At 53.6% G+C, this 17,095-nt stretch overlaps 2 protein-coding genes across 4 annotated transcripts in view; one reads left to right on the forward strand and one right to left on the reverse strand.

The window, feature by feature from the left end:
• Positions 1–6,554, forward strand: part of DBN1 (drebrin 1) — a 40,553-nt gene extending 33,999 nt beyond the window's left edge. Inside the window, exons 9-13 of the mRNA XM_077923494.1 lie at positions 2,033–2,272; positions 3,683–3,817; positions 3,934–4,676; positions 5,287–5,389; positions 5,561–6,554. Of these exons, the coding sequence (XP_077779620.1) occupies positions 2,033–2,272; positions 3,683–3,817; positions 3,934–4,676; positions 5,287–5,389; positions 5,561–5,631 (1,292 nt within the window). The 3' untranslated portion in view covers positions 5,632–6,554. The remainder of the gene's footprint in view (positions 1–2,032; positions 2,273–3,682; positions 3,818–3,933; positions 4,677–5,286; positions 5,390–5,560) is intronic.
• A 512-nt stretch (positions 6,555–7,066) lies between these two features.
• On the reverse strand, positions 7,067–16,309 carry PRR7 (proline rich 7, synaptic). 3 transcript variants are annotated; one of them, XM_028718503.2, is made up of 3 exons: positions 16,170–16,309; positions 8,737–9,746; positions 7,067–7,809 (listed from the first exon to the last, which is right to left on the reverse strand). In XM_028718503.2, the coding sequence occupies exons 2-3, from the start codon at positions 9,065–9,067 to the stop codon at positions 7,421–7,423; spliced, it is 720 nt and encodes a 239-aa protein (XP_028574336.1). In that variant the 5' UTR covers positions 9,068–9,746; positions 16,170–16,309; the 3' UTR covers positions 7,067–7,420. The 3 variants fall into 3 exon arrangements, with proteins under 3 accessions (XP_028574336.1, XP_028574335.1, XP_028574337.1); XM_028718502.2 differs by having other exon boundaries at positions 8,659–9,746; XM_028718504.2 differs by having other exon boundaries at positions 8,659–8,972; positions 16,170–16,308.
• Between the last annotated feature and the right edge of the window lie 786 nt (positions 16,310–17,095).

Raw genomic sequence — 17,095 nt, forward strand, 5'->3', positions numbered from 1 at the left:
GCAACCTGGTTTTTGTTTTGTTTTTGTTTTTGAATGGAAGGTGGGAAAGTATAAATCTCAGGGCAAGGCAGTGGGAGCATCCAGACACTTGGAAATGTCTGCTACGGATGATATGAGCAGATGCGGGGGTTGTTTAAGGAAGCAAAATGCAAAAACCTCAGAAACATGACCAGAGGTCAGTTGAACACAGAATGAGGTGCAGAGAAGAGACATTCCCTGCTGCTGAGTCTCACCATAAGGAAAACAGCCATCATCCTATGAAAGCCTGAAAAGTGGCAAATGCCTAGCTATAACAAAAGACTTATGTCCTTTCTTATCACATATAACCAAGTTTTGCGTCCAATAATTTGATTAGGTGGTGTTGTTGGATATATATATTCTAGTTCATATCTATTTCATTGTCCAAAACGGCAACAGTTTTGTCAGTTTTGGAGAACAGTAGAAATGAGATCTTCAGGGTTATACTACGTCATTATTTATCACATGGGGCTTAGAGTGAGACATCTGTGGCGCAGGTTGTCCTGCCTTTCTCTTGCTCAAGGCTCACAATATCGCTCCTGGATCAGGGGTTGCTGCTGGTGCCAACGCCACACAAGGCGTGTGTTTCTGGGCTGTGGATCAAACCTAGCATAGCTTGATTTTCAAGACAGGGTCTGGGAGATCATCTGTCTTAGAGGACACTATAGTGAACCTCTCACCCTTTGAGAATTTAACATGGAAGCAAAATATCATTTATCATGTAGTCATTGATGTAGAAAACGTTCCATTCTGGGCTAAATCTATACTGGCAGCCCGTCGTCACCACACCTTGCTTTCATGGTGTCTGGATCCTGCAGACAATTGGCTTCCCTGATGGGAAGTTTCCAAGTGGTGTCCATGCAGCAAAGTGGTCCTCCATCACCTCAGTTGCATCATCCTAGTATGCAAGTGGGTCTGATGTTAGCTAGGCAGCAGGCCAGCCTTGGGGGGGGCGGGTTGCTCCGGCCTAGCAGCCTGTTTCTGCCCTTGACAGTGCTGTCTGAAGAATGGTACTGCTGGGGTGGGCAGGTGAGCAAAGGGACACTAGGAATAAGCCAATGTAAAGAAGACAGGGGGCCCAGAAATCCTGCCGCAGTTTTCATTGCATCAAGCGAGTCTGTGCCTCTGTAGCCAGGAGGGAGAACCTGTGGCCCTGCAGGAGGTGTTGGGCTCCTTCAGCCTCAGCCAGCATGGCTGATGATCAGAGGGGATGGGATATGTAGCCTGATATTATCTGGGAGGCCACAGGTTTCCCTATGGAAGGAACTGGACAAAAGAAAACAGGGGCGGCAGCGGGTGAGATTTTCTCTTGTGCCCTCTCCCACCCCAATTCCTGGCTGCTGCTTAGGACACACTTCTTGGCTGCTTGTGAGTTTTGTACAGCCCACCAGACCTGAGTAGGCCGCAGAACCTCCAGGCATTGTTTTGGCAAAGAAGCACAGAGACTCAGCGCTGTATTTGCAGCAGCCTCCACGGGTGGTTCATGCTAGAGAACTCCTTTGCACCTCTGCTGTGGCTTTTTCTGGCTCCTTGGGCTGCTCACCGCAGAGGATGGTGCAGCTGCAACTATCCCTGCCTCAGGGCTAAGGCATGAACTCTGCTCTCTGGAGCCCTCTGCATTACGGCTTTGGGTTCACACTTCTGTGTGATAGTTTGGGTAGACTCTCTGTTGGGGACCAGGTTGCCAGTTGACGTAGGGACCTTGGCATGAACTCGTCTTCCCCGGCACCACTTGCGTATCCTGCCTCCGAGCTTCCTCTTTCTCTCCCGCTTCACTTTCTTGCACCGCCCGGCCTTCCTGATGCCATCCTGCCCCCTCCACACTGCTCCAGCCTGGCCCCCGTGCCCCCCAGCCGCTGCCTTTGCTTTCCCCCAGCCCCCCACCCTGCACTGCTGCCCCCAGGAGCCTCCTCCCACCCTCCTCCTTGCCTTTGCAGAGACCCGCCTCCCTCACAGTCTTCCCCTGCCTCCCCAGCCCCTCACGTGGGCCTTGCCTGCCCAGTGGCATGAGCAGGGGGCGGGCGGGAGATGGAGTGGGCAGCTGGAGGGGAGACTGATCATTCTCTTCTGCTTTCTCTGTCTCCGTCCGTCTGTCTTGTCTTTCTCTCAGCAGGTCGTCTGCACTGTCCTTTCATAAAGACACCTGACAGTGGGCCGCCTTCCTTCTCCTCCTCCTCCTCCTCCTCCCCTCCACGGACTCCCTTCCCCTATATCTCTTGCCACCGCACACCAAACCTCTCCTCCTTCTTCCCATGTAGGTAGCCAGGCCCCGGCCGGGCTTTGGGGAGTCGGTTGGGGAGGCAGCTGCTTCGGGGGCCTTGCCCACCCGCCCCACACCTTGTATCTTTGGCCACGCCCAATCTCACTCCGCAGGCATCTCTGAAAGGAAGGACTAAGAGTCCATGAGTGTCCGAGAAACACTGGCCCCGCAGACTGGACCAGGGAAGACTCAGGGCACGGCCTGCTCTCTCTCGTGTTCACTGCATGGCAGGAGTGTAGCCCCAGAAGAGCGGAGAGGGGCCTAGCGTTATGCTTCGGCAGCTACCACCCTCGGGAGGGCTGGCTTTGTAAATAAGACGGAAACTTCCCCTTTGGCGCCCCACATCTATGCCCCTGCCTGGTTCACCTTTTAAAAAACAGCTTCAGTTAGGTAGGCCGCAACAGGGACTTCTCAACATCAGTAGCTACAAGCATGGATTTGCAGGCCGGTGTATTGATGCCCTATAGGCAGGGTGGAGGCAGTCAACAGAAAGCCTCAAATGAAAACCAGTTAGGCCGATTGTGACTTTAGAACAAAGCATCCGTTTCCCCAGATTAGAAAAGGGGGAGCCAAAATCTATGCAAACAGAAGATGAACCACACACACATATCCACAAACAGTATGCACACAGACACACACACACCATGCTGCAGGGGGCAGTTGCACTGCAGAGCAGGGGATGTCCCTGAACCAGGGTGTAGGGTGGATATACAGGGCGAACTGGGTTTGTGATGGGAGTACTAAGTCTGGGACAGAGATGACCTTCTAAAGTTGTCCCTTCACCTGATGTTTGCAGTGGGGGGGGGGGTGTTATGGTTTCCTGTAGACTCTGCTTCCAAAGATAGTAAAAAGGGGAGGATACATCCTATTCTATAAAGGAGAGGGTGGCAAAACTGGCCTCCCAGTGTTGCTGGATTACAACTCCCATCATTCCTGATCATTGGCCATGGTTGCTGTGGACTATGGGAGCTGGGAGAGCCACGGTTTCCTCATTCCCAATTTTAAGTGCCATTTGAGATAGAGAACTTCAGGGCCCCCATGGCTGTACATGACACAAGAGTTCTGCCTCCACCCACCACAAAAGAGGGCTTTTCTTCTTTCTTCACTCCTTCAGTTTCCAACACATTTGTCCACAAAAAGCAAAGCGAAACCTTTATGCCATATAACTTGCTGTAGGGTTAGGGTCGCTTAAGGGCAGCTGGTTAATTTTGTCGACTGGGTAAGTTGGGGAAATGGCACATTTCAGGAGGAGTCGGATCTTGGTGCCTTGTTGCCGTCGCTGTTGTTCGAACGGAGCTGCCCTGCGTGCTTGGGAGCGCAACTGGCGGGCCCTGTGGCTAGGGGGGTGTCGTGGCCTTTGACTTGTGGGCTCCCCACCTGAGTGCCCGTGTGGCTCCTTCACAGGCAGCCAGTCGGAAACGCACAGAAAGGTCTCTGCCTCCGCCAGTAGCCCCTGCGACTCCAGCACAGCCTCGACGCCTGTTGGGGAGCAGATTGAGCGGGCCCTGGATGAGGTAACGCAGCAGGGTGCATTGAAAGGTACGTGCAGCCCCCTCGCCCCTATAGGCTTGCCCCCCTCCCGGGTCCTCAGGCTGTGGGCTCCCTCCCTCCAGGTCTGCTGAGGAACCTCCTCTCTCGCTTCCTCCCTGCTGCAGACTCCTCCAGCCCCAGCAGCGACGAGACAGCGGTGGCATCTGCAATGAGCTGGGCCCCTGCCAGCGTGGAGCCTCCGATGGAGAAGGCCGAGGAACCCCCTGTGGGGGCCACAGCCTGGCAGGCGGCGGACTGGGCAGAGCCGCAGCAAGGCGGGGCTGGCCCCACAGAAGACCTGGTGTTTCCAGAGCCCAAAGATGAGCCTCTGTTCCCAGACGCCCCGCCTCCCAAAGAAGAGCCTCTATTCCCAGCAGCCCCTCTGCCCATGCAGAGCGAAGGCGCCCTGGATCTGGGTGAGGCCTTTGGGTTCTCCCAGCCCCCCGCCCCGCCGTCAGAGAACATCCTTGACCTGTGGCAGAACGACAGCACCGCGGCCGAGCCCACCCCTCCCGCCGCCTGGGAGCTCCAGGGCGGGCCCCCCACCCCAGCCCCGTGGGACCTTCACGACGGGCCTCCCGCCGCCGCCCCCATGCTGGTCGAGGTGGATGCTCCCCCAGGGGCGGTGGAGCCCCCACCCTCCGCCAGCCTCCTGGAAGACAACCTGTTGAACTTCAACGACCTGCCCGAGCCCCCAGCCACCTTCTGTGACGCTGAGCAGGATGAAGAGCCGGCCAGCATCATTGCCATCGAGGGGCTGCACCAGATGACCCTCAGCTACCAGCACGCTCTGCAGGAAGCTTCCGGGGTGCACCAAGAGCCCCAGCTGCTCACCAACGGGGAGACGGCCCAAAAGGAAAGCACGCAGGTGAGGAGGGGGCGCTCAGGCTGGCAGCAGGGCCTGGGGAGCACTTCTGAAAGCTCCTGGCCCTGCCTTGCAGATCAAAACAGAGGATCATGAGGTACCACAGCTTGCTGCTGTGTGTTCATTTAAAGTGTGTCTCCTTTAGGCCCTGCCACTGGAGAAGTAATAATAATAATAATTTTGTTATTTATATGCTGCCCAACTGATTGGGTTGCCCCAGCCACCCTGAGTGTCTTGCAACAAATTAAAACACCAAGCACAGTAAAACATCAAACATTAAAACCTTCCCTAGGCATGACACATCTTTCATGTCTTATTTATACACGCACAGACAAAATATTTGTTTATTTATTAATGTTGAAGACAAATGATGATGAACATCATTATTTATATGCACCTTGCTGCAGTCTTTAGACCATGCATGTTCCAAGAACTTTTGGACCCTTTCACACGTGCTAGCTCATGGGTAGCTTGAGCATTTTACTCCTCAGGCCTTCGTTGTCTGAGAGTACAAAACCAGAAAGTGATTGTTGCTCTGGGTTAACTGGGAAGGGAAAGAATAGGGACACCTTCCAAAGCACAGCACATGCCACAATTTGCTTTTCTCTTCCAGACCAGCGAGGGTTATTTCAGCCAATCACAAGATGAAGACTTTAACCAATCAGAAGAACCATCTGCTAAAGCTCCTCCTCCAGTGTTCTACAATAAGCCCCCAGGTGAGGATCAGGGATGGATGGGCAGGTGGGAGGGAGGATGGGAAGAGCCACCTTTGCGCTTCCTCTTCTGGGGACCCCTAGAAGAGCGGGCTTTGGGGACCACCCCTTTTGAAAGGGGGGAAAGAGCCAGCCACCCTCCCTCACAGGTCATGCATTTGATTCCCCCCTCAGAGATTGATATCACCTGTTGGGATGCGGACCCAGTGCCAGAAGACGAGGAGAACTTTGGGGGCAGCGTTTAAGGCCAGCTCCCCTGCCCGACTCCTGTATCCTGCACCCAGCGAGCCCAGCGAGTGCAAGCCTGGAGCAGCCGCAGTGAGGGCCTGGTGCCTGCTTGCTCCGTATTGTAGCCCTGCGGTCCAGGGCCTAAGATTGTGCCCCAGCCAGACAGGATATTCTCCATGGTACTCCGGGGTAACTTTTTCCAGCTCTCTTTCTCTTTCTCTCTCTCTCTCTTCTCCCTGTTTTTCTAATGTTGTCAAATAGGAAACGTGTAAATCTGCCTGGTCCCCCTCTTTGTTGGTAGCTTCCCTGCAGATCCTTCCCCTTCCCAATTGCCTCTGCCCATTGGGTTTTTTCTGACACCCCCCCCCCCCAAATGCCATGTATACCATCTGGGTTGATCTCCTGTGAGTGCTGCTCTTGGGGGTGGGTGGGGAGGGTCGCTTCCTCCTCTCAGACTCTGCCCAGAGTTTTGAGTATTTTGCACGAATTTAAAATAAAATATGGCAATAAAATGGCCCTTGTGTGGGCAAGGCTCTGGCTCCCATCCCCCCACTTCTCTGTTTGGTCCCCCCCAACACACACCTGAGGCACCCAGGGAAGCGAAGGAGAGCCCCCTCCATCTCTGGGCTCTAGCAGCAAGGAACGTTCCCCCCTCCAGAGTTCTGTGCCCAAATGCCCCTCTTGTTTCAGAAATAAGCCCATTTCAGACCCTTCTCCTTAGGCCTTTATTTGCCCTGAGAGCCTGGGACAAGGGGAGACTCTGGGTGGGCTCTTCCCCCCTCCAAAAAAACCCTTTCCTCTTTCCCTACCCTCTTTCCTCTTTCATTCCATGCTTGGTTTCCTTTCTCTCACGTACAGTAATTGTTTTTTTGAAAGCACAAATTCTGTAACAGCAATGTGCTTATGTATGTTAATAAATAAATTGATTCCAAGCAGGGCAGCTGGCTTTGTAGTACAAGGTGCCTTTTTTTTTTTTTTCCTTTTCTTTCTTTCTTAGGTGGGGCAGGATTAATGAGGCAACGCAAGACCACGGGGTGGTCGGGTGGGCATATTCCACAGGCACAAAACGGCTGGTCTTTTATTCAGAGTTTTTTCAGTAGCTGCTTTTAGGGGCCAAAAATGTACTTTGATAGGGTAGGGGTATGAAAGCTGAGGGGAATTATTATTTTAAGCAACTGGAACACTTTGAACGTGGCATTGTGTGGTCTGTAGTGGGCCCTGCATGAAGTCATAGCCTGAGCAGGAGAACTCACCACTAGATGTCACTGCCAACAAAGGAATGCGTTTCTGGAACACGCCTAGGCCTCCATCCTCCTAATTCTGTGGGATTATTTAGGAATGGGGTTGCTTCACTTCCTGCCACAGTGCACATGGGACTCTTTAAAAGCACAGCACACCCACCGTTTTCGCAGCACAGACTCATCAACCACCCAGCACCAGGTTTGTAATAAATCAGGTTCCACAAACTTTTATTATTTTCAAAATGTAACAAACGAAAAATAGGAAACGAACCCAAAGGCCCCCTTGCAGTCAGCACCAACAGAGCCTGTAGCGGGCCCAGAAAAAGGGAAGTGGGCGAGATGGGGAGACCAGCCCCAATCTCACCCTGGCCAGGAGGTCAAAGAGCAACTGGGGGGGGGGGGAGAGATCTTTGCACTGCGAGGGCTCATGGCCCAGACATGGCTGGAAGGCTCGGACTGAGAGGCTGGGTGGCTCCCGCAGACCAAGGGAACAAACAGGCTGCCGGGATCCTCCAGCTTGTGTGCAGCAGCAGCCACAGTCCCACCCAGGGCGCGGCATGGCGTGCTAAACTGCAGTAGTCCTGCCAAACAAAGGCATTGAGACCGGCAGGTGCCAGGGCCCCGGCTCATAGCTGTCTCTGGCGCTGAATTCTGAGTCTGTCCAGCTGGGGAAGATGCGCTGCGAGTGCTCAGCCTCCAAGTAGAGGTTGGTGCAGGTGGGGCCCCGGCTGGCTGTGCTGGGCAGGTGGAGCGCTGAGCTGTAGCCCCGGTCCAGGAAGAGGGGCTTGTAGCTGGGCGGCTGCTCCTGCTTCTCCGGCTGCTCGTGGCTCAGGAAGGGGGTGGTTATCTTGCGGTACAAGCCGCGCGTGTCCGTCAGCACTTCGCTGTAAGGCGGCGGCGGCTCAGCCATCAGCACTGCTTCCTCGTAGCAAGGTGGCTTGGATGGATCTGGTTCTGCAAGCAAAGCAATCACAGTGACCGAGTGCAAGGAACTGAGACAGTTAAGCGTGCCATCCCACCACTGCCTGCTCTCTTCCCCCCAGGCATACAAAATACAAGCTCACCTGTCCCGAGCAAGGTTTGGGGAGAGACAGAGACACAAACACCCTAAGCTCTATTATCACAACCCAAGAGCTGGCTACAACCACAGACCTACACTTCACAGGCAAGCAAATGGGATCAGGGATGGTGCAAGACTTTGGATACACGGAATGGGCATTCTGACCTCACCTTCCTCTTAAATAAGCTTCCTGAGATCCTGCCCACTTCAGCCCTGCATACCTGAAAGGGCTTCTCCACCCCCATCATTCAGACACAGGTACAGCTCTGAGGGCCTTTTGGCAGTTCCCTCACTGCGAGATGTGAATTTACAGGGAACCAGGCAAAGGGCCATTTCTGCAGTGGCACCCACCCTGTGGAACACTCTTGTGTCAGGTGTCAAGGAAATAAACAACTATCTGACTTTTAGAAGGCTTCTGAAGGCAGCCCAAAGCAATGTTTTGTTTCATTCCTTCATATTTTGTTGGAAGCTGCCATTAAGGGAGCTGAAACTTTGCAAGCTCTGGGTGAAGGCTGAACCATTTCAGCCTACTGGAGGCAGCTTTGGCTCCCTTAGCTGTGGCTCAGTGGTGGGGCATCTGCCTTGCATGCAGAAGGTTGCAGGTTCAATCCCCAGCATCTCCAGAGAGGGCGGGGAGATCCCTGCGTGAAACCCTGGGGAGCCCCTGCCAGCCAGTACAGCCCGTCCTATGCTAGATGGACCAATGGCCTGACTTCCTCTGTTCTCGCCAGCCAGCTACCCACCTGCAGAAGCAGCGCTCCTCCCAAACGCGACTGTATTCTGCACCAGGAGTGGGCTCAGTCCCCTTCGGGTGCCCTTACCATGCCTGCAGCTCCACGGCCTCGGGGGTGGGAGGTGAGGGCGATGGGGCTCGATCCGGAGTCGGTGAGGTACCGCGATGCCCGGTGGGTTCCTGATGTACCCGCCCCCGTAGCCGGAGCCCCCATAGGCAGGGCCCCCATAGCCCTCGTAATGGAGGGGCTCCATCTCCAGGGTGCGCAAGTGCTGCTCTCGCAGCCGCTCCTCCTGCCGCCGCTTCATGCGCCGCCGCAGGTAGCTGCAGAAGCAACATAGCAACACAATGAGCCCCCAGATCAGCCAGAAGCCGGCAAAGCAGGTGAGGAAGGTGTAGGTGCCGTGGGACATCACCATCTTCGCTCCGGAGGACTGGCAGAGGTTTCACCCTACGAGCTTTGAAGCCAAGGAGTTTATTCAGTTCCAGCTTGGGGGGTGGGCAGGAGACTCTTTCTCTCTTCCCCCCACTTTTGGGTCTTCTGCAAAGAGGCAGGGACTAGGCTGAGTTCTGCGGGTGCCTTTGCCTGCTCTGCTTCCTCCCTTGCTGCCCAGTCATGTTGATGGGATCACAAGCTTCCCCTCTGCTCTCCTTGTACGTCCAGTTTTGCCTTTTCCCCAAAGATTGTGCAGGGTGCTCTTTTCAGCCACAGTACAATCCAGGGGCCACCACCAACAGGGCCCTGCTTCAGTCAAGGCAGTGGAAGCAGGGTCTGCAGCAGCTCAGCCCCTTGTGAGTTACGCGGCCTCCCGGAGGTGCTCCACAACTGCAGCCATGGAAGAGGTTGGCCAGAGACTGGGGCGCAGGCTTGGGCCTTTCACGGAGAGGGGGGAGTTCTGGCTCCTAAAGGAGCCCAAGGGAGGAAAGGAGAGTGCTGGGAAGGCTCATGGGCACGGCCTGTGCTCTCTTCTTCAAACTCCTGAGTTCTTGGATACTTGGGGTAACACGACCAGTAACACCAGCACCCAGCCCAACTTCTTCCCATTGCTGGCTCGGGGCTTTGCAGGGCCAACAGCACTTCCGACAGGAGCTCGCTCCCTGCAAACAGACAGACAATGCCATTGATTGTAGGAGGGGACAGACAAGTGCTATTTTGCAGAACCCACCCTGCCTGCTCTAAGCCCCTCCCCAGCTAACGAGCACAAGCCACTGGTGGTCCAATGAAGGGGTGTAGAGCTTAGACCCTGACTGCAAACACTGCCCTCCCCTTGAACACAAAAGCCTACGGCTTGACTTGGCTTCCCACCAGTTGCAACTGCAAAGTAGAGGGGAGGAAAGCTTTTGGTTAAATTGGGTGTATTGTACAGCCTCCTACCGCTGTCCAGCAATCTAAGCCTGTGACTACCAAGTGGGCATGTGCCCCCTTTCATGCAGCCACAGTACTGCCCACACACTCACCATCACATGTGCCCACTCTCATTCATGCACTGAACACTCACAGATCAGGCTGGGCTTACGGCATTCAGGCATGCTCCTTGCACAGGTTGCAACCAAAGCTGTGGACCCCCCATCGCCCTGGCCATTTCCGACTGAGGCAATAAACTTCCAGGAATGGAGCGAACCCAAATTCCAGACCTGCTGCTGCGGCGGCGGCAGTGAAAGGGAGGACTCACGAAACAGCAGGGCACAAAAGGGAGAGGCCAAGAGAAGACAGCAAAGCACAAGTACCAGAGCACTACCTCACTTCTCCTCCTGATGGCACTGCTAGCCCAACAGCACTCCTCTGCTCATCCACAAACCATCACAGAAGCCTCCTGCCCACACATGTCACAGCTTCACCCCTCAAGGGACTGCTCTCCACATGGTGCCTCACACGCCACTGCCAAGATGTGTGCTGATTCCTCCTTCTCTGCCTTCGCTTACCCCCTACCCCCAGGTAATGGATGCCAACCAACAACCTCCCATTCATAGCAAAGCTGTTTCCAGTGCAGCTTAAGGACCACTAAGCGCAAAGCAGGTTGCCCTAAGCTAAAACTGAACTTTGACACTTGCATCAGGTAAAGGCCCCACCATCAGCTACATCTCCACCCTCCTCCTGCCTGCTTAGTTCATTGCTTGTTAGTTCTGATGTCTGCCAGTAGCTAGGCCACCATAATCCAAGGCAAGTAAGTACGTTATTCCCAGGATATTTCATAAATGGACTGATCCCAGAACCCCATTTCAGGAAATCACAATCACTCCAGAGGGAGAATTCCTCCTGCATGTATACTGCAGCAGATCACAAGCTGTGGGGATGAGGTGATCTGAGTCTTGCCTTTGTACACTTAGGCTGCATTCTAGACAGGCACACATGCAGCAAGAGGTATTCCACATTCCACCCAGGCAAACAGAGAAGGCTGCAGAAGAGGGCAGCAGGGGGCGTGGCCTAGGCAGGGAGGGTGCAACCAAAGGCCAGGTAGAGAGGCCTGTTGTTGCCCACTTTTGGCTAGTGTGCACCCTGTTTAACTTGGGAATCTCTGTAAGCACTGTTCATAGAATGGCCTTTCAAAGTGTCATCAGAGCTTGCCCAAATGTTAACAGGACCTATTTGGGATTAGACCTTTCTGAGGAACTCTGTACTGAGAACAACTCCATTTCTCCTTTCAAAGTATCTCACTGTCACCTCAAACACAGCTGAGAGGGTATTCCCCACCATATCAAGGCATTAAGAGATAAGCCTGCAAGCTTTTATTATTGCTTACACTAAGCCAGCCTTCTTATCAGAGCCCAAACCAGCCGCTGAAACTTAAGAAGTGGGCTGAGCTTCAGCCTCAGGTACCGAGAGCCCCTGTCAGCTGCCAACCCTGTTGGTGTGTTTTAAATGTACAGAGCCAGAGTGCATGATCGGCAGCCATTAACAGTTAAGGTTAAGAGCTAGCAACTAAGCTGTGTTCCTGGATCTGTTCTCTTGCTTCACATCAGGTCAGATCAAGGCCAAGTGTTCTTTGTAAGAAGCCCATCAGTCAACAAGCACTGAGTGCTCTGTCAGAAACAGGGACCCTGGTCTGAGTAGGCTGCTGTTTACCTTCCACCTGCCTGCCATACACCCTAAGGCAGGTGCAAATCAATACCAGTAAGCATTAAACTGTTTAGTCAGAAGAGACCCCACAGGCCAGCCAATCACAGAAAATGCCTGAAATGTCAGTCTTCTAGCCTCAATACAGTTGACCACTGCTTAACATCTTCCTCATAATGGCCCTATACTAAAGTTTTGGGTTTGAATGGACCCTTTTGCCACTTGTGTGATGCTTGTCTGGATCATTTCCTTTGTTATTATCCATATTCTAAGGCAGTAGCCCCAAAATATTCCATCTGGGACTCAGCCAACTGAACTATATATTACCTTGAGCTATAGGCCTTCTGAATCTTTGACAAGGCACATAGATAAGCCTTTCTACTTATCTATGTGCAGGCCCATTATTAAAAACACAAATTACATTAAGACTGTCAAGTTTACATTCAGAAGTGGTGGCCACAAGTTAGAAGAAAAAAGGAAGTGTAACTGGGTAAGCAGGTGGGTGGCTGAATCCACACAGGAAATGAAGCAGCCCGTGAAACATGGGTTGAGTGGGAATGTCCTTTGTCCCTTCTTTGAATGCACGTGTCCCAGTTGGTGGCTCCATCAAGGAAGTGTGACTGAGCTAAAACAAGCCCAGGAAGAACAACTTTGCAGTTGCCAATATGGCAGCAACAGGGGAGATCAAGCTCCCCCCCTCCCAGTTTACTCTTCCCCCAAATCTGCTAATTAAAAACAGGATTTTCTAAGGAACTACAAAATTTCAGCGTGATTAGGTCAACAGCAAGCTGACATTAACTAAATGCCCACAAAAAAGGCTGCAAATGATCATGTTGTACAAGGGTGAAATTTGTTAATAGGCACTGAATTCAGCTTTCCGGGAAATATTTATGTTTAAAGTATGTTTCTAACCTTTATTGCCATGAAGGCAGGCTTGTAAGGTTAAGCAATGTGTCATGACAGACTGGTTAAGTGGTTAGAGTACTGGGACAGGACCAGAGAAACCAGGGTTCAAATCCACACTCAGTCATGAAACTCGCTTGGTTCAGCCACTATCCTATAGCGTAGCCTAGCCCACTGGGTTGTTGTGAAGAAAAAATAGCAGAGGGCCAAGGTATGTGGCTCTGAGTAACGTGGAGGAAAGCAGAGAAATAAATGTAATGAATAGACGGGGGGCGGGGAATCCATGAAATTTCAAAAGCCACAGTGGGAGATGAACAGGATATTCAGTTGCCAGGGAGAAGATTTACAGGGTTGTGCATAGCTCTCTGCACCTTCCCATTGGTTAGAAGAAAGTATAATGCAAAATGACCCAAAAAATCTCCCAGGAGATCTAAAAAAAGAAAAATGGTAATAAGAAAACCACTGACAATTTGGTTCCCCTTGATGGTACCTCAAAATATGCCATCTGAGAGAGCCTACCTCATCTTATCCAATTTTGGCTCACCTTTGATTTGCATAATATGCTTTGATTTGCATAATTGTACAAAGATCCAGCTTTCCTAGAATTAACTGAGTGCAAACACACACACACACACACACACACAACCTGCTTCCGAAAAAGTATAGAATTGCAGACACTTTCTAAATGCAGAGCACAGAGAACTCTGTAACAAAGACAAGGTCACAGTGCCAGACCTCCACCTGGGACAACCTTGGTACTTGGTGAGATTGCTGGCTGCTGGCCAGAAGGAAGAGGTCACAGAGCTGGCTAGATCTCCCTGAATATTCTGCTGTACATGAGAACAGTATAATTCCAGCAGAGACCAGTGCAATATTCACACACCTGCAGGACAAAAAGCTCCAGTTACAGGTGGCCATAAACCAGTGGCCAATATATGCCTCTGCTGGGAGGTAACAGCGGGAGTGGGGCATTGCCCTGATGTCCGGCTTGTGAGCTTCCCAAAAGCAACTGGGTGGCTACTGTGAGAACAGGAAGCTGGAGTAGATAGGCCTCTGGTCTGATCCAGCAGGGATCTACTTGTGTTCCAAGTGAACCTACTATATGACCCTGTCTTACTGATCCCACGGTCCTCAGTACCAAGGGCTTCTCAAGGCAATGCCTCCACCAGCAGCCTTAACATCCTGTTTAAGATACTTAATAAAAATTGTCCATTCCAGCAGAGAAGGCCAGGATGGTTCTTACAAATGTAGCTCATCTTTACCTATAAATATCCTTTCTGGGTGTGTTTTTAGAAGTCCCTAATAAGATGAGGATGGCTATGGATACATGCACCTCAGTATGCTATTGAGGGTTTCTGCATAGAAAGCATTGCAACTGGTATGCGGGAGGGAATTGCAACAGGGCCTGTGCACGGCTCCCCGAGACTCCAGTGCCTCCCCTCCTTCTCAAATAGGAGAGAACAGCTACGCCTGTGCTGGGCAATGCAGATCCCAGCCTCAAATCACGACAATAAATGTCAAAGTAAAGACTTAGCAGCACCTTGGCAAGGACTCCGCCACAGCATGAATCTGGCCTCGTGCAAGGCTGGCATCTACGGGACACTGAGATGACTGGTGTGCTGTGCTGGCTACGGCTGCTGGAGGGGTGGGGGTTGGGAAGGAGGGAGGAGCACTGCATCAAAAGGACTAGTCCACCTTAAAAGCACAGGCAGCCAATCCATCTGGAACAGGGACTGCTCTGGCCTGCAGCTGGAACCTCTGGTGATTCTGGAGCACTGGGCTTCCTTGCCTCTCCAACGTCAGATCCACCATTTGTGTGCATGAGGCCTGCCCTTCCCCGTTCATTTTCAAACATACGCTCAGGCACATGTTCGCTTCTGAAGATAGGGTGCCTTTACAGGTAATATGTCCCTACCTGTACTGTTACAGGCTGTGGCTTCTTCTTGAACACCAGCTTTGCTCATCCATGCAGATGACACCAACAGCCCTTGTGCACAAGTAGGTTACATACATTCCTGGGCAGCAGTGAGTGTGTGTGTGTGTCCACATTGAACAAGCTCTCGATTATTTTCTCTGATAGCACAGAGGGCACCTCAGATTCTAGGCAAGCACTTTTTACATTTTCCTACCTAGCCACCACTACAGAAGCTCCCAGGCTTAATTTAAATTAAAGCTGATACACATGAAGTCAAACACACCACTGAGCATGTCCATCTGACCCTCTGGAAATCCACAGCCATCCACTCCTAAAGTGGGCATCCAGGAACCACTATGGCTTTCAGGGGCACTTAACTTCTGCTCTCTCTTGCCTGATAAGCTTTACAAGTTGCCCTAAAAGACCTGACTCCTGACCGTGACCACGTGAGGCAGCCTGCAAAGGTTACTGGTGTCCTGCTTTTCCATCTTATGGTCCAGGATCAAGATGCAGCCTAGAAAGCAAATTCCAGGGCTGAGCCCAGGCATAAATTAAACCCTGGAGGTCAGGTTTAATACACTGACATCTTTTTAGCCCCTGCCTGTCACCCAAAGGAAGCTGCCTTATACTAAAATCAGACCACTGATCTGGCTCAGTGTTGCCTTCGCAGACTGACAGTAGCTAAAGTTCCTTGGCCAAGTGTTTTGGTGGGGCACAGAAATTAGTATCAGAGCAAGAATAACTGGGGAACAAGGACCATGGCCTGATCTCTCAACCGAGCTATGGTGCCTCCTTCTCTTGAAGGATGGGGAGGGGGGCCATTTATCTGTTTTGTTTTTCTAGAAGGCCGATTAACCCTGTCCACTCAAAACACTAAAGCAACCTTCTGACGCTGCTTGCATTTGGGGGAAACCCAGTGGGCCTATGCAAGGCCCTCCGACTCTCCCCCGTCTTGGTGCATGATGATCTCCAGTGCTTACAGCTAGCTTAAGATGCTTCCCACCTCTCGGAATAGCATCTCTACCGTGGCAGTGCCCATTATCATCCACCCTACCCCGCAAAACACAGCGGCTCCAGCCAACATGAGAGGCACCGATCCTGAGCTGAATGCGCCTACCAAACTGGCATTGCGAAGAGGCGGCTTTTGCGCGGGCGCACACACCAAAACGCAGAGATGGGTGCGCGCTCAACCAAGGCAGGCGAGAGCGCGCAGGACTTCTCTCCTGCCTCCCCCCCCCCCCCGCGTTCCTTCCCCAACCTGCCAACCGCCTCCTAGCAAGTCCATTGCCAGCGCCGGGCGACGCCGCCACGTTCCCCAGCTATGCCAAGTCCCCAGGTGCCCAAGCAACAGGAGGCGCCGAAGCTGCAAGCCCGGAGGGTCTTCCCTGGGGTCGCCCCGCTCGCTTGGGGGCGAGCAGACCATCAGTCCTGTCTGCTGGCACCTTAAGGGGCAGCTGCACGTGGGGAGAGGGGCGGCCGGCCGGGCCCCTTCCACCAGTTGTGGGCAGCTGAGGGGTGGGGGAGAAGAGAGCAGGAGACAGGCAGCTAAGCGCAGAGGAGCCTCGCTTGGCAGGTGGCTGGTGCTGGTGCCTCGCCTCGATGGGCCCCCGGTGCCTCCCACAGGGTCTCTCGCCTTTATCGTTCTCACCGTCACTTCCAGCGCCGAGATCAGGGATCGCCCGCAGGAGCCCCATCTCGGGAAGCCGGCAGAGCCATCCCTTCGGCTTCGGTGAGGCGTGGAGCGGGGCTGGGGCAGGCGCGGCCAGGAGAGCGCGGCGTCAGGCGTGTGGGCTGCCTCTCGCCTTGCCCATTGCCCGGCGCGGCAGCTCCACGCGGGCGGTGCCGGGCTCTCCCTTTGTCTCCGCCGCCGCCGCCGCAAGCGCTCGCGCGTCTCTTCCTTTCTTCTTTCTTCTCTCTCCAGCTCCTGCCTCGCTCTCTCGCTCCCTCGCTTGCTCTGCCGGCCCCGCCCTCTGGCTCCTCCCTCCGGCGGCGGCCCTCGCCAGCCTCTTCCTGCCCACTTCGGGGGGCTTGCAGCCTCGTGGGGACGGCGCGCGGGTCTTTCCTAGGAGAAACCCCGGGACTCCAAGGCCGTCCGGAGTGGGGTGCGGTGGGGGTCGCCGGGAGGCAGTGGCAGCAGCGCCTGGGGCTCGCTGATCTTGGGGGCTCCTTTGCTTGCTTGCTTTTTTCTTTTTTTGCTCCTCGTTGGAATTTCCTGCCGGGATTCGCTTGGCTCCCTCGCTGTCCTTTCCGATCCGGGCGGGCTTCTCCCTCTCCTCCCGACGTCACGACTGTAGCCTCGGCACGTCAGGGCCAAAGCGGGGGGCGCAGAGGTGGGGAGAACGCCAGGCAGCAGGGAAAGTCCGGCAAAAGCACCTCCGAGAAGCCCTCCCAGCCCCCCCCCCCCGAAGAGAAATCCGTGATCTCTCCCTCCTCGCTTCCCGAGCCAAGAATAGTCCCTGGAACCGAGGCCTTGATTCATAGCCTCCTTCCCCCCACCTCCGCCACCCTAACGCACACAGACGCAAGAGGAAATCTATTCCTAGGCTCTTGTCTTGGTGGGCAGCAACACAGCAA

This window comes from Podarcis muralis, chromosome 2, assembly GCF_964188315.1.
Source record: "Podarcis muralis chromosome 2, rPodMur119.hap1.1, whole genome shotgun sequence".
Taxonomy (NCBI): Eukaryota; Metazoa; Chordata; class Lepidosauria; order Squamata; family Lacertidae; genus Podarcis; species Podarcis muralis.

Excerpts from the sequence above, each read along its gene's own strand:
- PRR7 (XM_028718502.2), bottom strand. The coding sequence starts at position 9,067 with ATGGTGATGTCCCACGGCACCTACACCTTCCTCACCTGCTTTGCCGGC. Across the intron at positions 7,810-8,658 it reads GAGGAGCGCTGCTTCTGCAG|AACCAGATCCATCCAAGCCA; the intron begins GTGGGTAGCTGG and ends CTTTGCTTGCAG.